This window comes from Schistocerca piceifrons, chromosome 7, assembly GCF_021461385.2.
Source record: "Schistocerca piceifrons isolate TAMUIC-IGC-003096 chromosome 7, iqSchPice1.1, whole genome shotgun sequence".
NCBI lineage: Eukaryota > Metazoa > Arthropoda > Insecta > Orthoptera > Acrididae > Schistocerca > Schistocerca piceifrons.
The window spans coordinates 418900622-418921083 of NC_060144.1; the positions used below are offsets into that span (position 1 = coordinate 418900622).

Consider the following 20462-nt stretch of genomic DNA (forward strand, 5'->3'; position numbering starts at 1 on the left):
GATTTTAGGAAAGAGCCCAATAAAAGCATGAACGAGCACGAGTACACTCAATGCATAATGGGTTCATCTATCTGGTTTAAAAATGAGATCTGCAAAATGAAATCCTCATGCAAATTAACTGAATTCGCACACGCCTCTCCTCGGTGGCAGCAAAGCTGGCGCACGATTACCACTGTTAAACTGCTTGAGCAGTGGCTGAAAGTTCTAAGTTGATCTCGGTCTCTGTTCACATAGATACATCCCTCATGTAGCTTTCGTCTTCGACTTCGGGCAAGTATCTTCTATCGGCTCTCTAAGGAGTAGTGTGTTCTAGACGGCGTCGGTGAAGCACGTGCACCCTCACTTCACTCTACAAAACGTAGCTTGATCTGTTAGCGTCGGAATCTCGCCGGCCAGCTGCAGCCGAATTTGTGAGTGGTATCCAATGATAATTTAATAAACAAGTTTAAAATATCCTACTCATACGAACATTGTCGTGGTTAACCAGTAAGGACTATTTCTCCTGTGGCGTAGAGTAGAAGCCAGAAATTCTCTTCCCCTTCGTCACAGATTTTATGGTCAACCAGAAGACGTGCACTTAGGCACATGTTGGAGCTCACCCTCCCCCCCTTCCCCTTCCCCCACCCCCAACAGAAATAATTACTGTGAGCCAAACACAGAACTCCTTACTAGAATTTGAACAAACAGTTCAGTGGGCATGGATGGGCTTAACGGCTACTCTCAGCTTATGTGGACTTGTGTTAGCTCCTGTCTATCAGATTCTTATCTTAGCTACAAGGGATTCCTTGCACTAGCCTCACAATTCAGTTATGGAACTCCGCCCGCCCTCCCTGATGCTCATGGCATGCATAGACAGCAGACCGTCCTCCAGTGCTCTCTAGCTGTACAGAGAACGACATTGAGCAGGAAACGACTTTAAGACTATTCCATTCCCGTAAGTGAACTTTGCTTTCACGAGCTAGCTAAAAGACCAGAGGCTTTCAGAAATAACAAGACTTCTTCAACATACCAAGATGAAAGTAGATATAGGAATAAGTGTAAATGTAGTGAATATGGTTCTGAAGTTGTCATGCAACGTAAGTAATGTGACTTCACTGACTACTGGGACCAGCATATTAAGTTATAAAATAGATTATGTGATATTGAATCTAGAGCAGAATGGGATGTACGCTATTTTACTAATTTATGTTCGAATAACATGCTGCTGAGGAGAGTAAAATGTGACTGCTATTTCATGATGCCTCATTTCGGAATTCCATGGTCGTTAGTCAGACACGCCAAATCGTCCAGGCTGAACAAAAGCGAGTAAGTGAGGCTATGACTCGCTGGTTACAGTAGAACCACATTCAAGCCACCAAAAAACAAGTGACTGTCTTTCGTTGCACTGAGGTGGTTTATTTTGATGTGCAGTGTGGTGAGATAACCAGAGCTGCTTACGAAGTAGGTCACAGTTTTATGGGATATACCTCCACGTTTTAGTGTGTAGAATGCTATTATAGTTCTGAGATCGCTAATTGTTCATATAAAAAAGGAGACGAATAGTGACGTTGTCTGATATTAATACATACACACCAGTGGGCTATATTAGGAACTTCGTCAGTGGAGTGCATGGCTATCAATCAAATATTTAGGGGTGTCTTAAAGTAAATTTTATAAGTAGTTAATTCTGGTATGACTTCTTGCAAGTTCCAGAATGAGATTTTCACTCTGCAGCGGAGTGTGCGCTGATATGAAACTTCCTGCAGATTAAAACGGTGTGACCGACCGAGACTCGAACTCGGGACCTTTGCCTTTCGCGGGCAAGTGCTCTACCATCTGAGCTACCGAAGGACGACTCACGCCCGCTACTCACAGCTTTACTTCTGCCAGTATCTCGTCTCCTACCTTCCAACCTTTACAGAAGCTCTCCTGCGAACCTTGCAGAACTAGCTCTCCTGAAAGAAAGGATATTGCGGAGACATGGCTTAGCCACAGCCAGGGGGAGTTTTCCAGAATGAGATTTTCACTCTGCACGGAGTGTGCGCTGATATGAAACTTCCTGGCCGATTAAAACTGTGTGCCCGACCGAGACTCGATCTCGGGACCTTTGCCTTTCGAGGGCAAGTGCTCTACCATCTGAGCTACCGAAGCACGACTCACGCCCGGTACTCACAGCTTTACTTCTGCCAGTATCTCGTCTCCTACCTTCCAACCTTTACAGAAGCTCTCCTGCGAACCTTGCAGAACTAGCACTCCTGAAAGAAAGAATATTGCGGAGACCTGGCTTAGCCACAGCCTGGGGGAGGTTTCCAGAATGAGATTTTCACTCTGCACGGAGTGTGCGCTGATATGAAACTTCCTGGCAGATTAAAACTGTGTGCCCGAATGAATATCCGTTTATCATCTGCATTTCTTCTTGGTGCAGCAATTGTAAGGGCCAGTAGTGTATTTTTAAAACTTATGTAACCTGCTTTGTCGCTAAATCGACACCCCCTTCTAGAAACAAAGAGAAAGCGGCAGATTACCTAGTTACGGCATGCGGCGCAGTCCAGTGCAAACCAAACAGGATCAGGCCTACAGTAAATCTTTACACCATAAACATATCGGAGGTGTAGCGCATATTGGTTATGAGAACATACAAAGCCCCAGAGACTAGTGCACGCAGCCTCGGAAGATGGCTGGAAAAGGAGAAATGAGGAAGACAGAGGGCAGGAGGGAGGAAACAGCGGAGGAGGAGGGAAAGGAGAAAGAGCCCAAAGCAGGAGGGGAGAGAAAGAGGAGGGTCAGAGTTGAAAAGGAGGATAAATATCAGGGCGAAGAACGTCATCGGGGACGGCGAGACGCTGAAAGTTTCTTTGGCATAGGAGGTGAAGAGTGTGGAGGTAGAGAAGGGGTGGGACACTTCGGTAGAGGCACAGAAGCAGGTAAGGAGTGGAGAGGAAAGAAGGCACCACGGAAGGAGGGGAATCGAGGCGGCGGTTGGTGTAGAGGATACAGCTGTGTTCAAGGAAAAGGAGGAGAAATGGGAAGGTTACGAAGTCATAGAGGATCCTCGTGGGGGATGGGAGACGAATACGGAAGGTGGAGCGCATGAAGTTCAAGGCTTTGGAGGTGCTTCCTGGGATTTAGGATTGGCGGAGATCCACGCGACAGTGGCGTAACGTAGGATGGGATGGATCAAGGATTTTTGAGTATGAAGGATGGTGGAAGGACGTAATCCCCATGTCTGGCCGGACATGAGTTTTAGGATGTGGAGTCTACTTCGGGTTTTGCGTTGGATGGTACGGAGTTGGGAAGTCCAGGTGAGGCGACGGGCAAGGGTGACCCCAAGATATTTCAAGATGAGTGTAAGTTGGATAAGGTGGTCGTAGATGGTGAGATAGAAATCATGGAGATGGAAGGAGGGGGTGCCAGGAAACAGTTCTCGAACGGCTATTCTCTGGATGAGTTTAGATAGACTGTTCGAGACAAAATGGACAAGCGTTCATAGTTAACATCAGACGGACTGTCAGAAGAACTAACGTGTTCTTTACATAATTCTGTTTAATAAGGTTTGTTCACAACTGAAGATATTGCTAATAGCAATCGGTTTTAGATATTGAAGTTCTATGCTGATGGCCGAGACGCCATCGGGCTGCTTGCACTAGTCTTAGAGGCCTTGTATGTTTTCGTATCCAGTGTGTGGCGTGCGGACAGAATATGCACTACACCTCCTGCATGTTTATGACGTAAGATTTACTGTAGACCTGATCCCGTTTGGTTTTCATTGGACTGCACCACATGCCATAATAAGGTAATCTGCCGCCTGCGAAGAAGACAGGTGAGGAGCTGGAGTTGAGCATGAGAGAAGAATTTGGTATGGAAGCCACACTGGTTAACAAAATATTATGGTTTAGAAGCTTTTACTTAGTTGATAATAGCGACGTGGGGATAGGATTGTGGTGTAATGCGTTGCAAGGGTGATTAGAAAGGAATGGAAGCATTCCTTGACGTATCAGTAGGTAAAGTAGTCGTTACCAGGAAAAGTGGTGAATTTTTGTGAAGTCATTCTTTATGTCCTGTGCTGTGACTGGCTCATCTAATCCTCTCGCTGCTACAGACGTGATTGGCACAAGCCGTGCTGAGAGTGGTGTCATTGTGGCCAGAGCAGGCTGCCTGCGCCGGTACCGTTCCCTGTGGTCCGGCTTCCTGTCTGCCGAGTGATCTGCGCCGGCTTACTGGTGTTATGCTGAATGCCTTCTTCTACTTCTCTGCATGTATTTAGCGACACTGTCCGTTACGATGGCCACCGTTGGTGGGGTCTTCCTGTACCTCTTCTTCCATAGTATAATTTCTAGCCTTTAAGGCCGGTCTGTCACTCTCCACTGTTTTCAAGTGTTCTTTCCATTTTCTCCTACACTCTAGTAGTTTTTTATTCAGATTAAAAATTTTTAGTTCTTTTCTAATACGGTGATTCCTGAGTCTGTCCTCTATTGCGCAACCCTTAATTCATGTCAGGAGTTTTATTTCTTATGCCTGAATGCGACTTACTTGCTCTTTGCTAATCACCCAGGTCCGCTTAGGTAGAGCGCTGAGGAAACTGCAACTTTTTTCTAGATTTAATTTGAGTGTCTTTCCTAATTTAGTGTTTAATGTTCCTGTTAATTGTTACACATATCCTTCTACATTTTCGAAGCTTAATTTCTATATCTTTACTGTGTAACTGAAGTGTTTTACTTGCTCTAAAATCTTCTGATGAATCACCATTTTGGTTCTTATGTGTTCCTTACCCATGAAGGCCAATGTCGTAGGTTTTTTCTGCTTCCATGTCAAGTTTAGGACTTTCTTGTTACATTAAGTAAATTCCATTCTAATGGTCCTCGTCTTTATCTGCTAGGATCACTACATCGTCAGCAGGAAGTACGTTATTTAGAAGAGTCCTCCTGTCTAGTTATATACCTTTTTGAAATTCTGTTTTCCATATATGCCTCATTTCGTGTATGTAAATGTTAAATAAAGCTGCGGATATACGGCAGTATTGTCGTATTCCTCTCTCAGTTAGTTTCTCTTTAGTCATTTTTCCGCCATGATCTCGAGCGATAATCGTGTTCTGATACAGACTTCTTATCGAATTATTAGATATTTTAAATATTAGCGTTTTTCATGGTCTTCCAAATTTTCTGCGCCTTGTCCCAGGAAAAACCTTTAGAAAACCGCTAAAAGAAATTTGTGTTTCTTTTCTATATTCTCTACGTTCCTGTATTATCGGTTCTAAGATGAAAATTGCATCCATCGTAGAACGTCCTTTCCTAAAATCCATTTCTTCCTCGTGCAGTGCTACTGTGCTGAGTATAGAGTACGTTATTTTCTTACATTTAACTTTGGGACTGATTTCAGAAAATTAAAAATTCTGGTTAAAAAGCATCTACATAAAAGTCCAACATATTTTTTTTACTTGTAAAAATGATTTATCGGCATATTAAATTTCTGTGCATTTCCCAGCGACACTAATGCATATCTGTAAACAGATTTGCAGACGGCGACGAAAAGATAATATTTCGTAGGCTTCTTCGACAAGGGTTGGGTAAAACTAACATATCGTAAGAAATCACCATCTTTAGGATGGCCGCGTAACCGTGAACGAAATGTTGTTAACAGCTTCTTACAATAAGGAGCGGTGTTATAACCAAGAGACTTGCAAGTTATCGACGGAAGTATTGATGATTCTCTGCCATAATTTGGTCACCGGCATCCACAATGCTTTTCTTCATGCCATCTGGTGACCTTGGTGCTGTCTGATAAGCTATATTATTTTCAAAAATCCGTAACAGAAAATTATGTAATGGAGTGAAACTGTATACCTACGCTACGACATTTATTACATCTCTCTGTCCATCTTCGATTCAGATTCCGCTAAGAGTTATACGTGTAGGACATTAATAATGTTGAAACAATATGTTATGGCGTTTGATAAAAGGCGAAACTTCACGAAGTGCTTGAAAAAAGTCTTTGAGGGAACTAACCAAATTGCGGAGTGGTTGTTGTGTCGTCTTCATCATCATCATGCAAACCTATTGCAGTCGGAGGAAGGCAATGGCAAATCGCCTCCGCTAGGACCTTGCCTATTCGGCGATGAGGCGCGGGATAGCCGTGCGGTCGTAGGTGCCTTGCACGGTTCGCGCGGCTGCCCCCCTCGGTTTATGGGTGTGTGTCTTGTCCTTAGAGTAAGTTCGTTTACGTTAGATTACGATGACCTCAGCAGTTTGGTCCCATGGGAACTTAGAACAAATCCCAAAAACTTCGGCAGAGTGGGTCTCTCGCATCGTCCCCTACGTCCTCGGAGTATGGGTCGTTATCATCATCATCATCATCATCATTATGGTCATCATCAATTCCTTTTCAATAAAACATGATGAAGTTACTGAGATTTCCACACCACACGTAACCTACACTATCAACAAAAATTTCATCTTGTAGAATCTACCTAGATTCTCTATCGCCAGTTATGCATACTGCATAAATTTACGTGCCTGTGGTTATAAAGATAAGTTTTTCTAGTTAATAGTATCTTTCTCATTGCCATGTGCTACATTTTTCAGAAATTAACAAAAATCTACAAAGTAAGATACGTTGTTGAAAAGCTGATATGGAAAGGATGATATATGTTGAAGAACACTTCCCTGCTTCATTTCGCGCTTATCAATCTTCTTCTTCATGTGTGTCACTCACCTCCTGACAACAGATTTATTACAAATTGTTGCTCTCGTTCGACTTGACACTTGTCACTGATTAAGTGCAACCTTTCAGCGGATAATCTGACGGTTTCCTTGAAGTTAGTATCATATTCGCGGTTAACTAAAGTAGCGTCGAGTTTTCGTTCATTACTGAACCTCATACACATTGCCACAAACGCAAAGACGCTAAAATCCACATACAGCTGTAATAACTGATGCGCATTGCTTTGGTTGTTGGAGGGAGAAGGGGTCATTTCTGATCTGTTTGATACTGCCTTCCACAACTTCCCCTGCTGTCCCTACCTCTTTCTCTCACAGTACTATTTACACCAATGTCCTCACTTATTTGTTGCATGTATGTCAGTCCTGGTCTCCTGGTATAATTTTTGTTCTCCAGACCTTCATCTAGTTCCATAGCAAGTATTGCCTGACGTCTTCACATATCTAGTGTCTCCCTCCAAACATCTCTTATCATATCAGTCCACTTAACTCATGTCTTAATCTACCTCGCCCTCTATCCTCTCTCGGTCCATCTCCTCCTCTACACTCACTCCATCTCCTCCTCTTCTCTGTCTGTCCATCTCCTCATTCCACGTCTCACTGTCCATCTGCTCCTTCCCGCTTCTCAGTTTATCACCTCCACCCCAGCACCAGAGAAAATTCTATGGTTTTTACCCCCACAGTACTTCTTTCCAGATTGTAATGTGTGTACCTTGTTTGGTTGAAATCGGTCTAGGGGTGCAGGAAGAGATGTTGACCATATGCATATGTGACATACATTACTCACATATATGTCTGATTTTGTGCTGTTTTATACCATATAGCCCAAGAGAGGATGTTACATCTAACTATAGTATTCATGCGTGTGGCTCGATCTTAGATACCGAAATACGTTGACAAAATTATCGCCTCGCTGCTGTGGTCAAACTTGCGATCTGGTTGACACACTGAACAGCACAATTGGATGTTTGAAAGTATTCCAAGTCAATTAAATACAGCACCAGCAAAGTGAGACTTTTGTTTATTATGTGAACGGGGGCATGAACAGAATCCAACAGTCTTTGTTGCCACGTTCCATACCAGGCATTGAGATGCTGTGTCCTGCAATTCACTGGTTGTTGTGTGATGTCCTTAGGTTAGTTAGGTTTAAGTAGTTCCTTGTTCTAGGGGACTGATGACCATAGATGTTAAGTCCCATAGTGCTCAGAGCCTTTTGAACCATTTTTTCCTGCAGTTTCCAAGGAAAACTTCCAACCGCCGCTTTGTTTAAAAGAGACACTCCCCCCATGTAGACATCGCGCCTTTGACCGAGTCGGTTGCAGGGCGATGGTGGGAGCTGTTACGCCTCTGAGGACCACTTAAAGCTTCACATTCATGGCTGTGACGAAGGTCGAATGTTTGCGTCACTCTACCGTCTCTTACTGCTGGGTTTCTGCTGGGCTGCTGTGCCGAATAAAGAAAAGATACAGCTGCTCAAAAGCACAAGTCAATAGCTAATTCAATTCCTAACAATAGGCAATATTAAATACATGAAATTTACAATAAAGATCGTTTACAGAGATCTGTACATTACCGCTTCTTATTAACACTCTCACCTCTAGTGGCAGTGACGTTTATTACTCGCATGCTACTGTTTTCATGAATGCACCCTACATTTTGGCTGAAATGAACTCTCTTGTATAAGACAGCTTAAAATTCTGATTACTTTACTAACGAGTTAACGTGTCTTGCATGTAATGTCGAGCACAAAAGCGCAAAAACAAAAACTAGAAAAAGTTTGAAAACATGTTTAAAGTTTGTTGGAGGTCGCTAAGTACTCTCATTATCCAAAACAGGGTGCTAGTCGTCTCGGTAATGTTCGCTGTGTCTTAAGGAAACTTACTTTTTTACTTCTCATTGTTTATGTGTAATACAATGACATAATTTTCCAAGTACAATCAGTGGTGTATGTCGATGCTGTCAATGAAATGTATTTCAGTTAGCGGCAAACAAGTACTAGTTAAAGGTCCTGAGTGATACAGGCACTTTTATGGGGTGGACAGCAAGGAAGCAGTAATCAATCAACTTTTTTCCTTTCCTCATTCTTTAGGGCTGTCAGCGAGGAAAAGCTTCGGAAAGGTTTGAAATGATGTGTAAGGTTTGTCCCAAGTCGCTAAGAGCTCTCATTCTCAAATACTGGATGAATATATTATGAATATTTGTCAGCTTTTTGATACGCTACTTTTTCATCCGCTCCCCTACCACTTTGAGAGGCAGCTGGTTCTTAGTTAAGACATTGTTACTATCCAGATTTGGTTCAAGTCGATCCCATTCGTTAAGAGGACGTATTGAACATTCAGACCTACGTACATTTTTATAAGATGCAGAGATATTGCCAGAGAAGCAGGAAAATCTTAATTCTCTCAGTAACAAATTTGGGAAAATTTCGTTTTACTGTACCAAAATGTTAAGGATTTATGCCCAAATATACGTAGTTCGTGTCTTCCGTTACCCGTACATCTGCAAACCAAAGGTTGTTATCTTATGAATGGCAATAAATAGTGTCTTCGATACTTTTTAATAATATTGTTTTATTGACGAAACCTATACTGTAACAAGGACTCTCATTATGGCATGCTATTGTTGACAGCTTTGACATACAAGGTACCTGTCGTCTTGGTCTCGTATATTATTTCACGTACATATATCGACTATTCATAATAAAATAGCCATATACTGTTGTTTTATTACGAAATTACGTAAAATATTCTTCAGGTACACTCATGTTGCTGTAGATGCCATATAGGAAGCTTGCTGAAGCCTTTGGCGTCCTTGTTCTCTCAGTGCTGTTGAAATCCACGTGGTAGATGCCGAACTTCGGTCTGTAAAAGTTGAAGAAATGACACAAATATATACAGACTGTTTAACAAAGTATTACAGGATTAGTGACAACACTGTATGTCAACAACAGTAATAAAACAGTCTGTATCTGACTGAAGAATCATCCTAACGGCTTAGTGAACAGGATAAATGTTTCTTATCCAGTGCTGGACTACCCGATAAGAAAGGGGAGAAAATAGAACACTCAGCAAAGGGAGGAGCTAAATGAAGATCGCACTTTGACTACACTGGTGACATTTTGCCTCAAGTACGTAACAACAGAGCCGTGTTCAAAAAACAAATGAAGGCAGGTAGGGGGCGTAACGCTTTAAATTTACTGCCTTCTCGACTAACAAAACAAATTTCTTAGTTGCATTCCGTAACAGAGGCTTACCTGAAACCAGAATTCCACATCAAGTTGTCGAGAAGGCTCCAAGTTGTATATCCAATTACATTGGCGCCATCTTCATTGATAGCTTTCAGTAATTCTGCCAAGTATTGCTGATGAGAGAAGATCTTCTTTTAGACATTAAATTACTCTGATTATTCGTAGAAATCATTCGTATCATTCATAAGATACAGAACACAAGAAGCAAAACTTATTAAAACATTGACACATTACATTTATCGTTTTTAAATACCTTGTAACAAGTTTTGGGAACTTTCTTTATAAGGCCAATCGTCATATTCCTGCTAAATTCTATTTATTTAATTTCTGTGAACTACTTACAATCTTTTCGACATGACCTGCGAGTTTATCGTGATACTAAAGGCGCGTAGTGAGCAATGTGACAACTGTCCGGCTTATACACTGAAGAGCCAAGGAAACTGGCTAGTATCGTGTAGGGCCCTCGCGAACAGATAGATGTGCCGCAACACGACGTGGCATGGACTGGACTAGCGTCTGAAGCAGTGTAGGAGGTAACTGACACCATGATTACTGTAGTGTTGTACATATATCCGTAAGAGTACGAGGTGGTGGAGATCTCTTCTGAACAGGAGGTTACAAGGCATCTCAGATATGTTCAATAATGTTCATGTCTGGGGAGTATGGAGGCCATCGGAAGTGCTTAAACTCAGAAGAGTGTCCCCGAAGCCACTCTGTAGCAATTTTGAAGGTGTGGGACATCGCACTGTCCAGGTGGAATTGCCCAACGCACAATGGACATGAATAGATACAAATGATCAGGCAGGATGCTTACTTACGTGTCAGCTGTCAAAGTCGTATGTAGGCTGCACTCGCCCCGCACTATTAAGGAGATTCCACCAGCTAGAAGAGTGACTGTATGACATTAAGGGTCCATGAATTTAAGCGGTAGTGTCCATACCCGTACACGTCCATCCGATCGATAGAATTTGAAACGAGACTCGTCCGACTAGGCAACATGTTCCAGTCTTCAACAGTCTAACGTCAATGTTGACGGGCCCAGGCGAGGCGTAAAGCTTTGTGTCGTGCAGTCATCAAGAGTACACGAGTTAGATTCGGCTCCGAAAGTCCATATCGATGCTGATTCGCTGTATGGTTCTCACGCTGACGCTTGTTGTTGGATCACAATTTAAATTTGCAGGAATTTGGGGAAGGTTGTATTTCTGTCACGGCGAAAGATTGCCTTCAGTCATCGATAGTCCCGTTCTTGCAGGATCTTTTTCCGGCCACAGCGATATCGGAGATTTGATGTTTTACCCGATTACTAATATTCACGGTACACTCGTGAAATGGTCGTACGGGAAAATCCCCACTTCCTCGCTACCTCGGAGATGCTGTGTGCCATCGCTGGTGCGCCGATTATAACACCACATTCAAACTCACTGAAATTTTGATAACCTGCTGTTGTAGCAGCAGTAACCGGTTTAACAACTGCGCTGGACACTTGTTGTCTTATATAGGCGTTGCCGTTTTCCGTCTGCTCCCACATCTCTGTATTTGGATACGCATGCCTATACCAGTTTCTTTGGCGCTTCAGTGTATTTTGACAGAGCTGACTAACACTGATTAGGACAGGAGATACGGTAACAGGACACGTAATAAGACATCAGGTAGTAACCTCCAAAGTACTAGAGGGGATCGAAAGGGTCCTAAAACGGACAGGAAAGCTATACTGGAATAAATACAACTAATAATGGGGACGTTGAGTGTGAGAACTACACTAAGCGAAGAGTTTGGAACAAGAGGAGAGGCTCCGGCAGACCACATGAAACTAGTGAGAAGACCAGCGCTAAATAAATTCTAAACAAACAAAACTTTAGAACTGTAATTTGCAAGGCACATTACGATTTAACGTCGTGTTGATGGTGAGATTATTAGGGACGTAGCACAAGGCCTTATTGTGGAAGGATGGGAAGGGAATTTGTTCGTGTCGTTTCTGAAGTTTATACTTTCAGTGACTTAGGAAAATCACGGAAAACCTAACTGTGCATGGTAGGACAGGAATTTAAAAATTTGAAAACAGGGTAGTTCAGATACATCGTTGACACCCAGTTAACAATATTACGGAAGCCCCGTGGCACAGCCAGAAGGGAGTAATTAAAAAGCGTTAGTGTAGGTGAAACGATGAGTGATATACATTTAACTACTGCGCCACTTTGATCGCTAGTAATTTGAAACTTTTTTGACGTTTCTTACTCATTGAATCATACCTGCACCTTCAATTTTTATTTTATGTCTTTGTTGTTGGGTTATATTATGTTCTCTAGCAAGATACTCGAAACTGGCAAGTTGTATGTGAATATTCCTTACTTACCCCGTAATAACTGATACGTTCTTCATCTTCGAGTCCCCCAAAATCGGGATAGCCGTTCTCCGTGATGAAAATAGGGTAGTTCGGATATCTCGATGACACCCAGTTAACAACATTACGGAAACCCCATGGCACAACCTGAAGGGAGTAATTAAAAAGTGTTTGATTAGGTGAAACATTGAGTGATGTACATTTACTACATTTAACTACTAGCCTAACCATAATGATCATTCCATTATATATAAAAATCAAACCTTGTGGTACTAAAAACTTGGAAACCGCAAGTATAGTTCAGAAACAAACTCAAAAGATTTTACGAGGCCTCTTGACACGTGAAAGTGATGCGTCTGTTCAGAAGTCGAATTCGGACATTTCGTACGTGCTTAATACGTGCAATACTTTAACCGACATACGGTTAAAATTTGGCAGCGCTGTTTCTTTACTGAAATTTATTTCAATACATTTATGAGCCGCAAACCACTTTGTAAGAAGCAGGTATAAGTAGAAAGAAACGCAGTCTGCTTGCCTTTCAACTTTAAATATGAATCATGAATTTATCAATGAATCCTAGCAAGATATGAAATAAAATAAAGATTTTCCTCAATATAAGGCTGAATCTGATAAGAGGGATTAAAATACCAGCAGTAAATAAGTTAACAAAAACACAGAATAAGTTGGAATATGTGTAGCGGGAGTGTTATTTGGATTTCCATTGTTACGTACATCCTCCAGTATCTCCAATTATCAGGCTTTGTTAGACAACTAAATTACTTGTGCGTCTGCTGCCAGTAAACAGTTTCTTTGCACTACGCTCGCGGAACAATTGACGAATTTGTGACGGAACAGATACAGGTTATAGTAGGTAAATGACGCCTAAGCCTATGATTATTAACTTAGTGCATAACTGGTATGCCTGACAATTAACATAGTGTAGACGTGGTAGATCGCTGTAGATTAAAAAAAATAACAATAATTTTCGAGAGAGGGGGGTGGGATGCGGAGGTGTCTTCTGACTGAACTGAAACGGCACACCTATATTTCCTGTTTTGGTCAATCATTTCATCTCAGAGTGGAATTTGTTTTATATCAGCTAATCTCTTCGTCCAACTAGTAGTTTTCTCTTTGTGTTTCCTTCTACTATTATGGAATTATTTCCTAATATCGTAACACATATCCTTCCTCCTTCCAGCTTACATATATATTGTTTGTACACTATTTCTCTTGCTTACATGCCTTCTAAGGCCTCTTCATTTTTAAAGTACGTTCCATTTTCTGTTTTCCTTGATTTTATAAAGTGCACGGTTCACTTCCATGCAGGGCCGCACTCTATACGCAAATCCTTTGCCAAAGTTTGGAGTATTTTAGGCACTAATACATTTCTTTTGACCAGCACTGCTCTCTTCACTTCTACTATTCGGCTTACAGTTTGTCCTCCTTTCTTGTTGTGTGGTCTGCTTACAGCATGCCCTTGTTTAGTGTACCTCAGTTCAGTCGTCCAGTTAGTCGCTAATCTCATATCTGCCGTTCCCCAAAGCTGTGTTCTTTCTTTTGTTTGCTCCTAATTCATAGACTGTACCAGTACACTGTTTATTACATGCAACAGGTCATATCTCTCACCTTCATACAGGACGCTTTTGTCATCAGAAAACCGTATTAATGATATCCTCATCCCATATTTTCATCTGAGTTTTTTTTAATGCATCTTATATTTTCCTTAGTGCTTCTCCTAGATTTTAGTTAACAGCAGAGAAGAAATTATACTGGTGGTCATTACATTTGGAATACAGAAAAGTGTATAAAATAGTTAGATTTTACGTATTATGCATTTACTGTATATTATAAGGGCAGTAAACTGAAAACGACACAGAATGAAAAAAAGTACGTAGACTGTTTATTACTTCAGAAGTAACCGCCGTAACTGTGAATACATTTACCCCTCTGTTAAACAAGTCGGTCAGTGCCTTCATGGAACAATGTTTGCGGCTGCCTACGGAAGCATGATCGTACGCAGTCGTGCACCTCTTCACCGAAGCAAGGAGACGGCCACGAATGTCTTCCTTGAGGGCTCCCAAAATATGGAACTCGCATCGCGAGAGATCGGGACTGTATGGAAGATGTTTACGGACTTCCCAGCAAAACGTCTCCAGCGTAATCGAAATAACTGGGGTCCAGATGGGCGGGCATTTTATTAGAAGTTTGTTTCGACTACGGAGTAGAAGTTCCGCAGGGAAGCCCCAACATACTCCATTAAGCCATTAAGTCCCAATCTCTCACACATGCGATTTTAGTACTTTTGGGGTAATGAAGAAAGACATTCATGGCCACTGATTTGCTTCGGACTGAGAAGAGGACACATGGGTAAGATCGTAGTTTCGTAGGCAACCGAAAACATTTTTGCACGAAGGTACTTACCGTATTGTCTCACAGTGGTATAAATTCACTAACAGCTGTGGCGATTGCTTTTAAAATAATAGGTTATCTATTTTTTTCCAATCTGTTTCGTTTTCATTTGACTATCCGTTATAAGAGCAATGATCAAACTTTTAGGTGTTTTGAGGGTGTAGAGTATGGGAAATTTAATACGAAGTATTTGCACCACTGGCAGTAACAGCTTCTCTAACGTAGCTGGGCATCGAGTCAAAGAGTGGTCTCATGACAGGTTATCATTCCATGCTGCCTCCACGCCAAAATTCATCAATAGTAGTGGCTGGAAATTGGTGGTGCGCCAGTGTTTAAATAGCACATTAGCAGATAGAACATAACTCTGTCGAAGTTTTGCCGAGACTGCGACCACTGCCACAGTGAGATATCGATAGAGCGCCAGCAAGAGCTAGACTTTTTGTTTATTATGTCGGTGGGGGCATGGGTAAGAGCCAAAAGTCTTTGTAGCCACGCTTCATAGCAGCCGTTGAAACGCTGTGTTTTGCAGATGCCACGGAAAACTTCCAACATCCGCTTTCCTTAAAGAAGGTTTTTCTCCATGTAGCGATCGCTCCTTTGCACGAGGGCTTTCTAGCAACTGAGAGTATTGCATCCCATTACGTTAACATGGCCTGCCCCATGTCAGTTGAAGGGTGAGGGTGGGGCTTGCAATGGCCCAGAAGACCCTCTAAAGCTACACGTTTATGGCTCTGACGAAGGTCGGACGCTTGCATCCCTGCACCGTTTCTCTCTGATAGGCTGCTGTGCCGAATAAACAGAAGAATACAGTTTCCCAAAAACCGGGGTGAACAACTAATTCAATTCTTAGTTTGAGCATAGGCAACACGTGGAATTACAAGTGCATCGATTCTGATGGCACTTATCCTTGATCTACCTTCCTGTTTACGACGAGTCCCAGTCCTGTTGCACCACTTTCAGCTCTGATTGACCTTAGTAAATTTTCGTCCGCTCAGTTGATAGCGAGCCGGCCGTGGTGGCCGTGCGGTTCTAGGCACTTCAGACTGGAACCGCGTAACTGCTACGGTCGCAGGTTCGAATCCTGCCTCGGGCATGGATGTGTGTGGTGTCCTTAGGTTAGTTAGGTTTAAGTAGTTCTAAGTTCTAGGGGACTGATGACCTCAGATGTTGAGTGCCATAGTGCTCAGAGCCATTTGAACCAGTTGACAGCGAAACTCACCCTGAGCCATATTAAGCTGCTGCCAGGCCAAGTGAAGTTGATTATTCGCTGAACACCACTGTCGCGTTCCAATGATGGTGAGCCACCCACGACTGCAGACTTTACGAGACTTGTTGTGTATGAATTCAGTCCAAAGAAATCAGAAGAACCTGTAAATAATATATCAGGATATACGATTTACTCTTCAGAGACATGTATATATATGAGCTAGTATTTGTTTTCTTGTAGAAATAGTAAGCAGCCAATCTGTTGCGAAATAGGTTTATTGAAACCTCTTTATCATGATTTCAACGTTTATAAAAACGTATTCTTCAGGAAAAAATATAGACAACTGGAAAGGCATCAGTATAAGAGTGGGTCCACAAAACAACCGTTTTTGATACACATTTTCTGTAGCAGTTTATCATTGTCTAGGAACACTGACATCTCTAACGCTAAAGTACGTGTTCGAAATGTTGTCCACGCGTGTGAATGCAACATTAAACTCGTCTCTGAAATGAATTGCTAATCCACTAAGCCAGTCCTGAGGAAATCTGTAAATTCTGGAAGGCTGCTGCAGTCCACAAGCGTAATTCCTCAGGGAACTGACCTCGGTAGCGTAGACTAGGCTTTCGACATGACCTCGTACACAGAAATCCATGGGACTTAAATCCGGTAACCTTGTAGGCCATGGCAAAGCCCTCCTCTACCTACCCATTTTGACCATTAAGTCCTAGTTAGAAGCCAGCGCATTCGTAAATGAAAACACAAGTTCAGGCGTTGGTTCAGTCGGATAACATCATGTACATCTGGAGGAACAGCCCTAAAAATCAGCATGTACTGCTGTCCAATTATTTTCTCTGGTAGGAAGTGTGGCCCAATTATGCATTCTCCGAGCAGATCTGCCCAGACGTTCAACGAATAACGCTGCTAATGTCGTGATACGTGCATTGGATTACGATTGACGTCGGCCAAAACGTTACAGCTATGGTAGATAAAAATACCGTCACCGGTAAATCCAGCCTCATCAGTGAACAGAATACCGTTTGTATTGTATTGCGCTGTATTGTAAACCGGGGGCTTAGAAACGACGGAGTCCACTTCATCCCTCCGCCGCTCCACACCGAACCAATCTTTCAGGGTTATTGTGTGGTTCGGCCCCCGGTGGATTCCCCACACTCCCCTCCCCCACCGGGAACGTCTCACACCCCTATGTTTGAGTGGTAGAGTAATGGTGGTGAACGCGTACGTAAATAAGTACATAGAGTAGCTGAGGTATAATAAGAGGAACCAGCCCGCATTCGCCGAGGCAGTTGGAAAACCGCCTAGAAACCATCCACAGACTGGCCGGCCCACCAAGTCCGCCAGGCGGCTTCGTGCCAGGGACCAGGCGCTCCTTCCCAGTCCGGAAAGCCGTGCGTCAGACCGCACAGCAAACCGGGCAGTCAGAATACTACTTACAAACAGGGAATACAGTATACACCGTTGTTGCACACATTGGCAGAAATTTCTCTAGGAGGGAAGTCTGCATTGTTGGCTGCTTGCACTCGCTAGAGATGATATGAACTGCCGACGTAAAATCCGCCACACACTGCTACGACTCAGGACACGCTCTTGGGTACCAAAACTCCTTGTCGAAGTACTCAGACCTTCGTGTAAGACGCTTTCCTCACCATCGGGTGTTATTTGTCTGGGTCGACTTTCTTGTACGTTGTGAGGCAAACTCCCCGTTTCTCTAACGCGCTGATGTAACCGGCTAAACGTACGGCTGTGGGGCTGCCTGCAGAGAGAAAAATCTTCTTCACACACTCGTGCAGCTTCAAGGGCGCTGGCATTCGCTTTACCATACATCATGTGCATGTCAGCCTATTCTTCATTGGTGTAACCTGTGTCCATGGTGCCTTCACAATTGTAATTGATTGTGAGGCCGGTAAGGAACAGTGCACGGAGGGCGAAAGGGAAGTAGTTGCGCATGCGATAAGGAACAGGTGACCGATCCCAAACCTTGAGAGAACAACGAAAATACCGCGGTATCCAGAGGCGTTTACAGTTGGTTCCCAACTCCAATTAATGCGATAGTCCGGCAACGATTGATTTGCGGACCCATGTTTATTGGAGCTTTTTAGCTATGTTTGGACTGTACTTCCCATGTTTGAATTATTGACCATTACTTCTCATCACTCGGTACATATTACTGATGCTTTTCGGCTGTTTTTGTATTTTAATGTACCTCTGCCGCAACATGAAATTCAGCTGTCTGTATTTCCTTCTGAAGAAGACGTTTTTATAAACATTGAAACCATGGGAAAGGGATTTTAATAAACCTTCCAATTTGCAACTGATTGGCTGTTTGCTATTTTGAAAACAAGATTTCATTCTAAGTTACAGCTCCAGCCATGTACAAAATTTGAGCTAATCTTTATTTAAAATATGTACCAATCTGAAGAGGTCTCTGTATGACTCAAATATTTGCACTCCAGATGGAATATCACACGCGATGTGAATACAATGTCCCGAATTACTCTGTTGTATACTCTCGACACATCAGGTGCCTTGTACGAGCAGGAGTTCGCAAATTGATAATTCTGATGTAAGAAGCCAACGGATGGAATTGAATACGAGGCAGTATGAGGAGTTGAATGAGCAGCAAAAAGTAAGTAAACTGCTGTCCTGTAATTTGTCGTTCTTTATGTGCCCATAGAGCAAAGTCAAAGCTTCTGAGCAGTCTCTTCCTAAAATTTGCTGGCTAATTTTCATGCCACAGATGTTTATAACATCTGTGATAAATTCACTGCATCTCGTACAACTTAAATATCTTATCATCGACACACGTGTCAGTAACATCGATAGTATATCAATCGAATGCTGCTGTGAGACCGTATTTGAGAAAATATACTTATAAAGGGAACCAGTAAGGATATAACACGACACAAGGTGACCTGCATTCCCAATACAAGAATCGTGAGGCTATTTTATGACATTGTTCGACACAGTCTTTCTGCCACAATAAACACACGAACGTTTGTGTTGTATAAATGTATTGACAATATATGTGACGCAGACGATGTATTACCAAAGAGTAAGTTGTGATTTAAGCAGAGAACGAATGTAATAGAAATGAAGGAAGAAATTTGTAAATGTTTAATAAATGCAGTTCATTGCTGCGGATAGAAGAGATCGGAAAACAAAGGGCTCAACAACGTTTTCAACATGAAGTTTACCATACCAAAGAATTAGAAGAGCTGGTTTTGGATATGTTGTACAAGCTTACCATGACCGTCCATAAGGTCATTTCATATTTTGGCGTTTTGTGGAACGAACCATGACTATGGAGAATGTAGTGTCATACAACAACACCAGTCTACTGGCGTACCACAGTAGACATTGGAATTGCAAATTTTCGTTCAGCGCTGATAGGGTCATGTGGGAATGTGGGATCCAGTAGACCCAATGGAGAACGCCCACTGAGCCATGCCTCTGGCTCTGTACCATGAAAACCCTCTGCTGCAGCAATACAGGAGGGCCGGCGGCAGCCACATATCCTACTTTAGCTCCACCTTTTTGATATGAGTCACTGCGCAGAAGCAGCACAGTCACAGCTCCAACTCCATTTGCTTGTGCTTACTTCAGGGAGCCTCATCATTGTTGACGTTGTGATAGCTGGAACCTGTTTCTTGCTGGATTATTTGTAATCACTCTTCATTCGCTTGGAGAAATACTAGATAACTATATCTTCTGTTTGTTGTGTTAACTTGTTCACTAATCATTTCTGCTACTGTTATGATGCCCTTCGATGGCACTCTGTAACCCACCCCTCCTTACCATTGTGTACAAAGTCGTACACAACTCTCACGACTCGTGTGTTCCACAAAAGGCCAACAACATCCTGGCAAACAAAACTTTCTAGTATTTGGCACTCATATTTCCGAAAGCTTAATGAACCATCTACGAAGGAGACTTTAACAAATGCTCTGAGGAAAATGAAGCCCTCTAGTAGGATTGATAGAGATAGATATATAGATTCCAAACGTTAGAGGAGGCCTGCCTAGTTAATATTACTCAAATCTAATATTTGCGTTAGTATTACATGGGACAGGGAAAGAGTTGTACAGAACTGAAATCATCAAGAACAACATGAATCAGAAAGTGACTAAGACTGATTGTAACAGGAGTTTAGGTAATACACAGAAACTAAGGAAACAGTCATATAATCTTAAAACAAGGACATTAGAGTTATGAGTCAACAGTATAGAGAATAAATCTGTGCCAAATGGGATAGATTGGAGCAATTAAATACTATAAATTTTATATTAATTAATTTCTGTATTAATTAAACTGCTGAGAAAATCCTACATCCTCATAAGTGTTATTTATTCAACAAACATTCTTCCACGTTTTCTGTAGTGTACGAGAGAAGAGAACATTTTAATGGTTGCACAGAGGAGTCTGGGAGTGCCCAATAAATATAGGTAGGAAAATATAAAAACACCAATGGCCCGATCTCAACAGAAAATGAATGGCAGAATTTGTAATTGAAGTATGATACATCAGCGAAAGCAATTGCATGAAGGCGTA

At 42.3% G+C, this 20462-nt stretch overlaps 1 protein-coding gene across 1 annotated transcript in view; it reads right to left on the reverse strand.

Annotated features, from left to right (window-relative positions):
• Positions 1 to 20462, reverse strand: part of LOC124805750 (myrosinase 1-like) — a 103756-nt gene that overhangs the window by 54414 nt on the left and 28880 nt on the right. The window contains exons 8-11 of the mRNA XM_047266318.1: positions 15909 to 16057; positions 12293 to 12427; positions 9946 to 10052; positions 9431 to 9553 (exon numbers count right to left, since the gene is read on the reverse strand). Of these exons, the coding sequence (XP_047122274.1) occupies positions 9431 to 9553; positions 9946 to 10052; positions 12293 to 12427; positions 15909 to 16057 (514 nt within the window). The remainder of the gene's footprint in view (positions 1 to 9430; positions 9554 to 9945; positions 10053 to 12292; positions 12428 to 15908; positions 16058 to 20462) is intronic.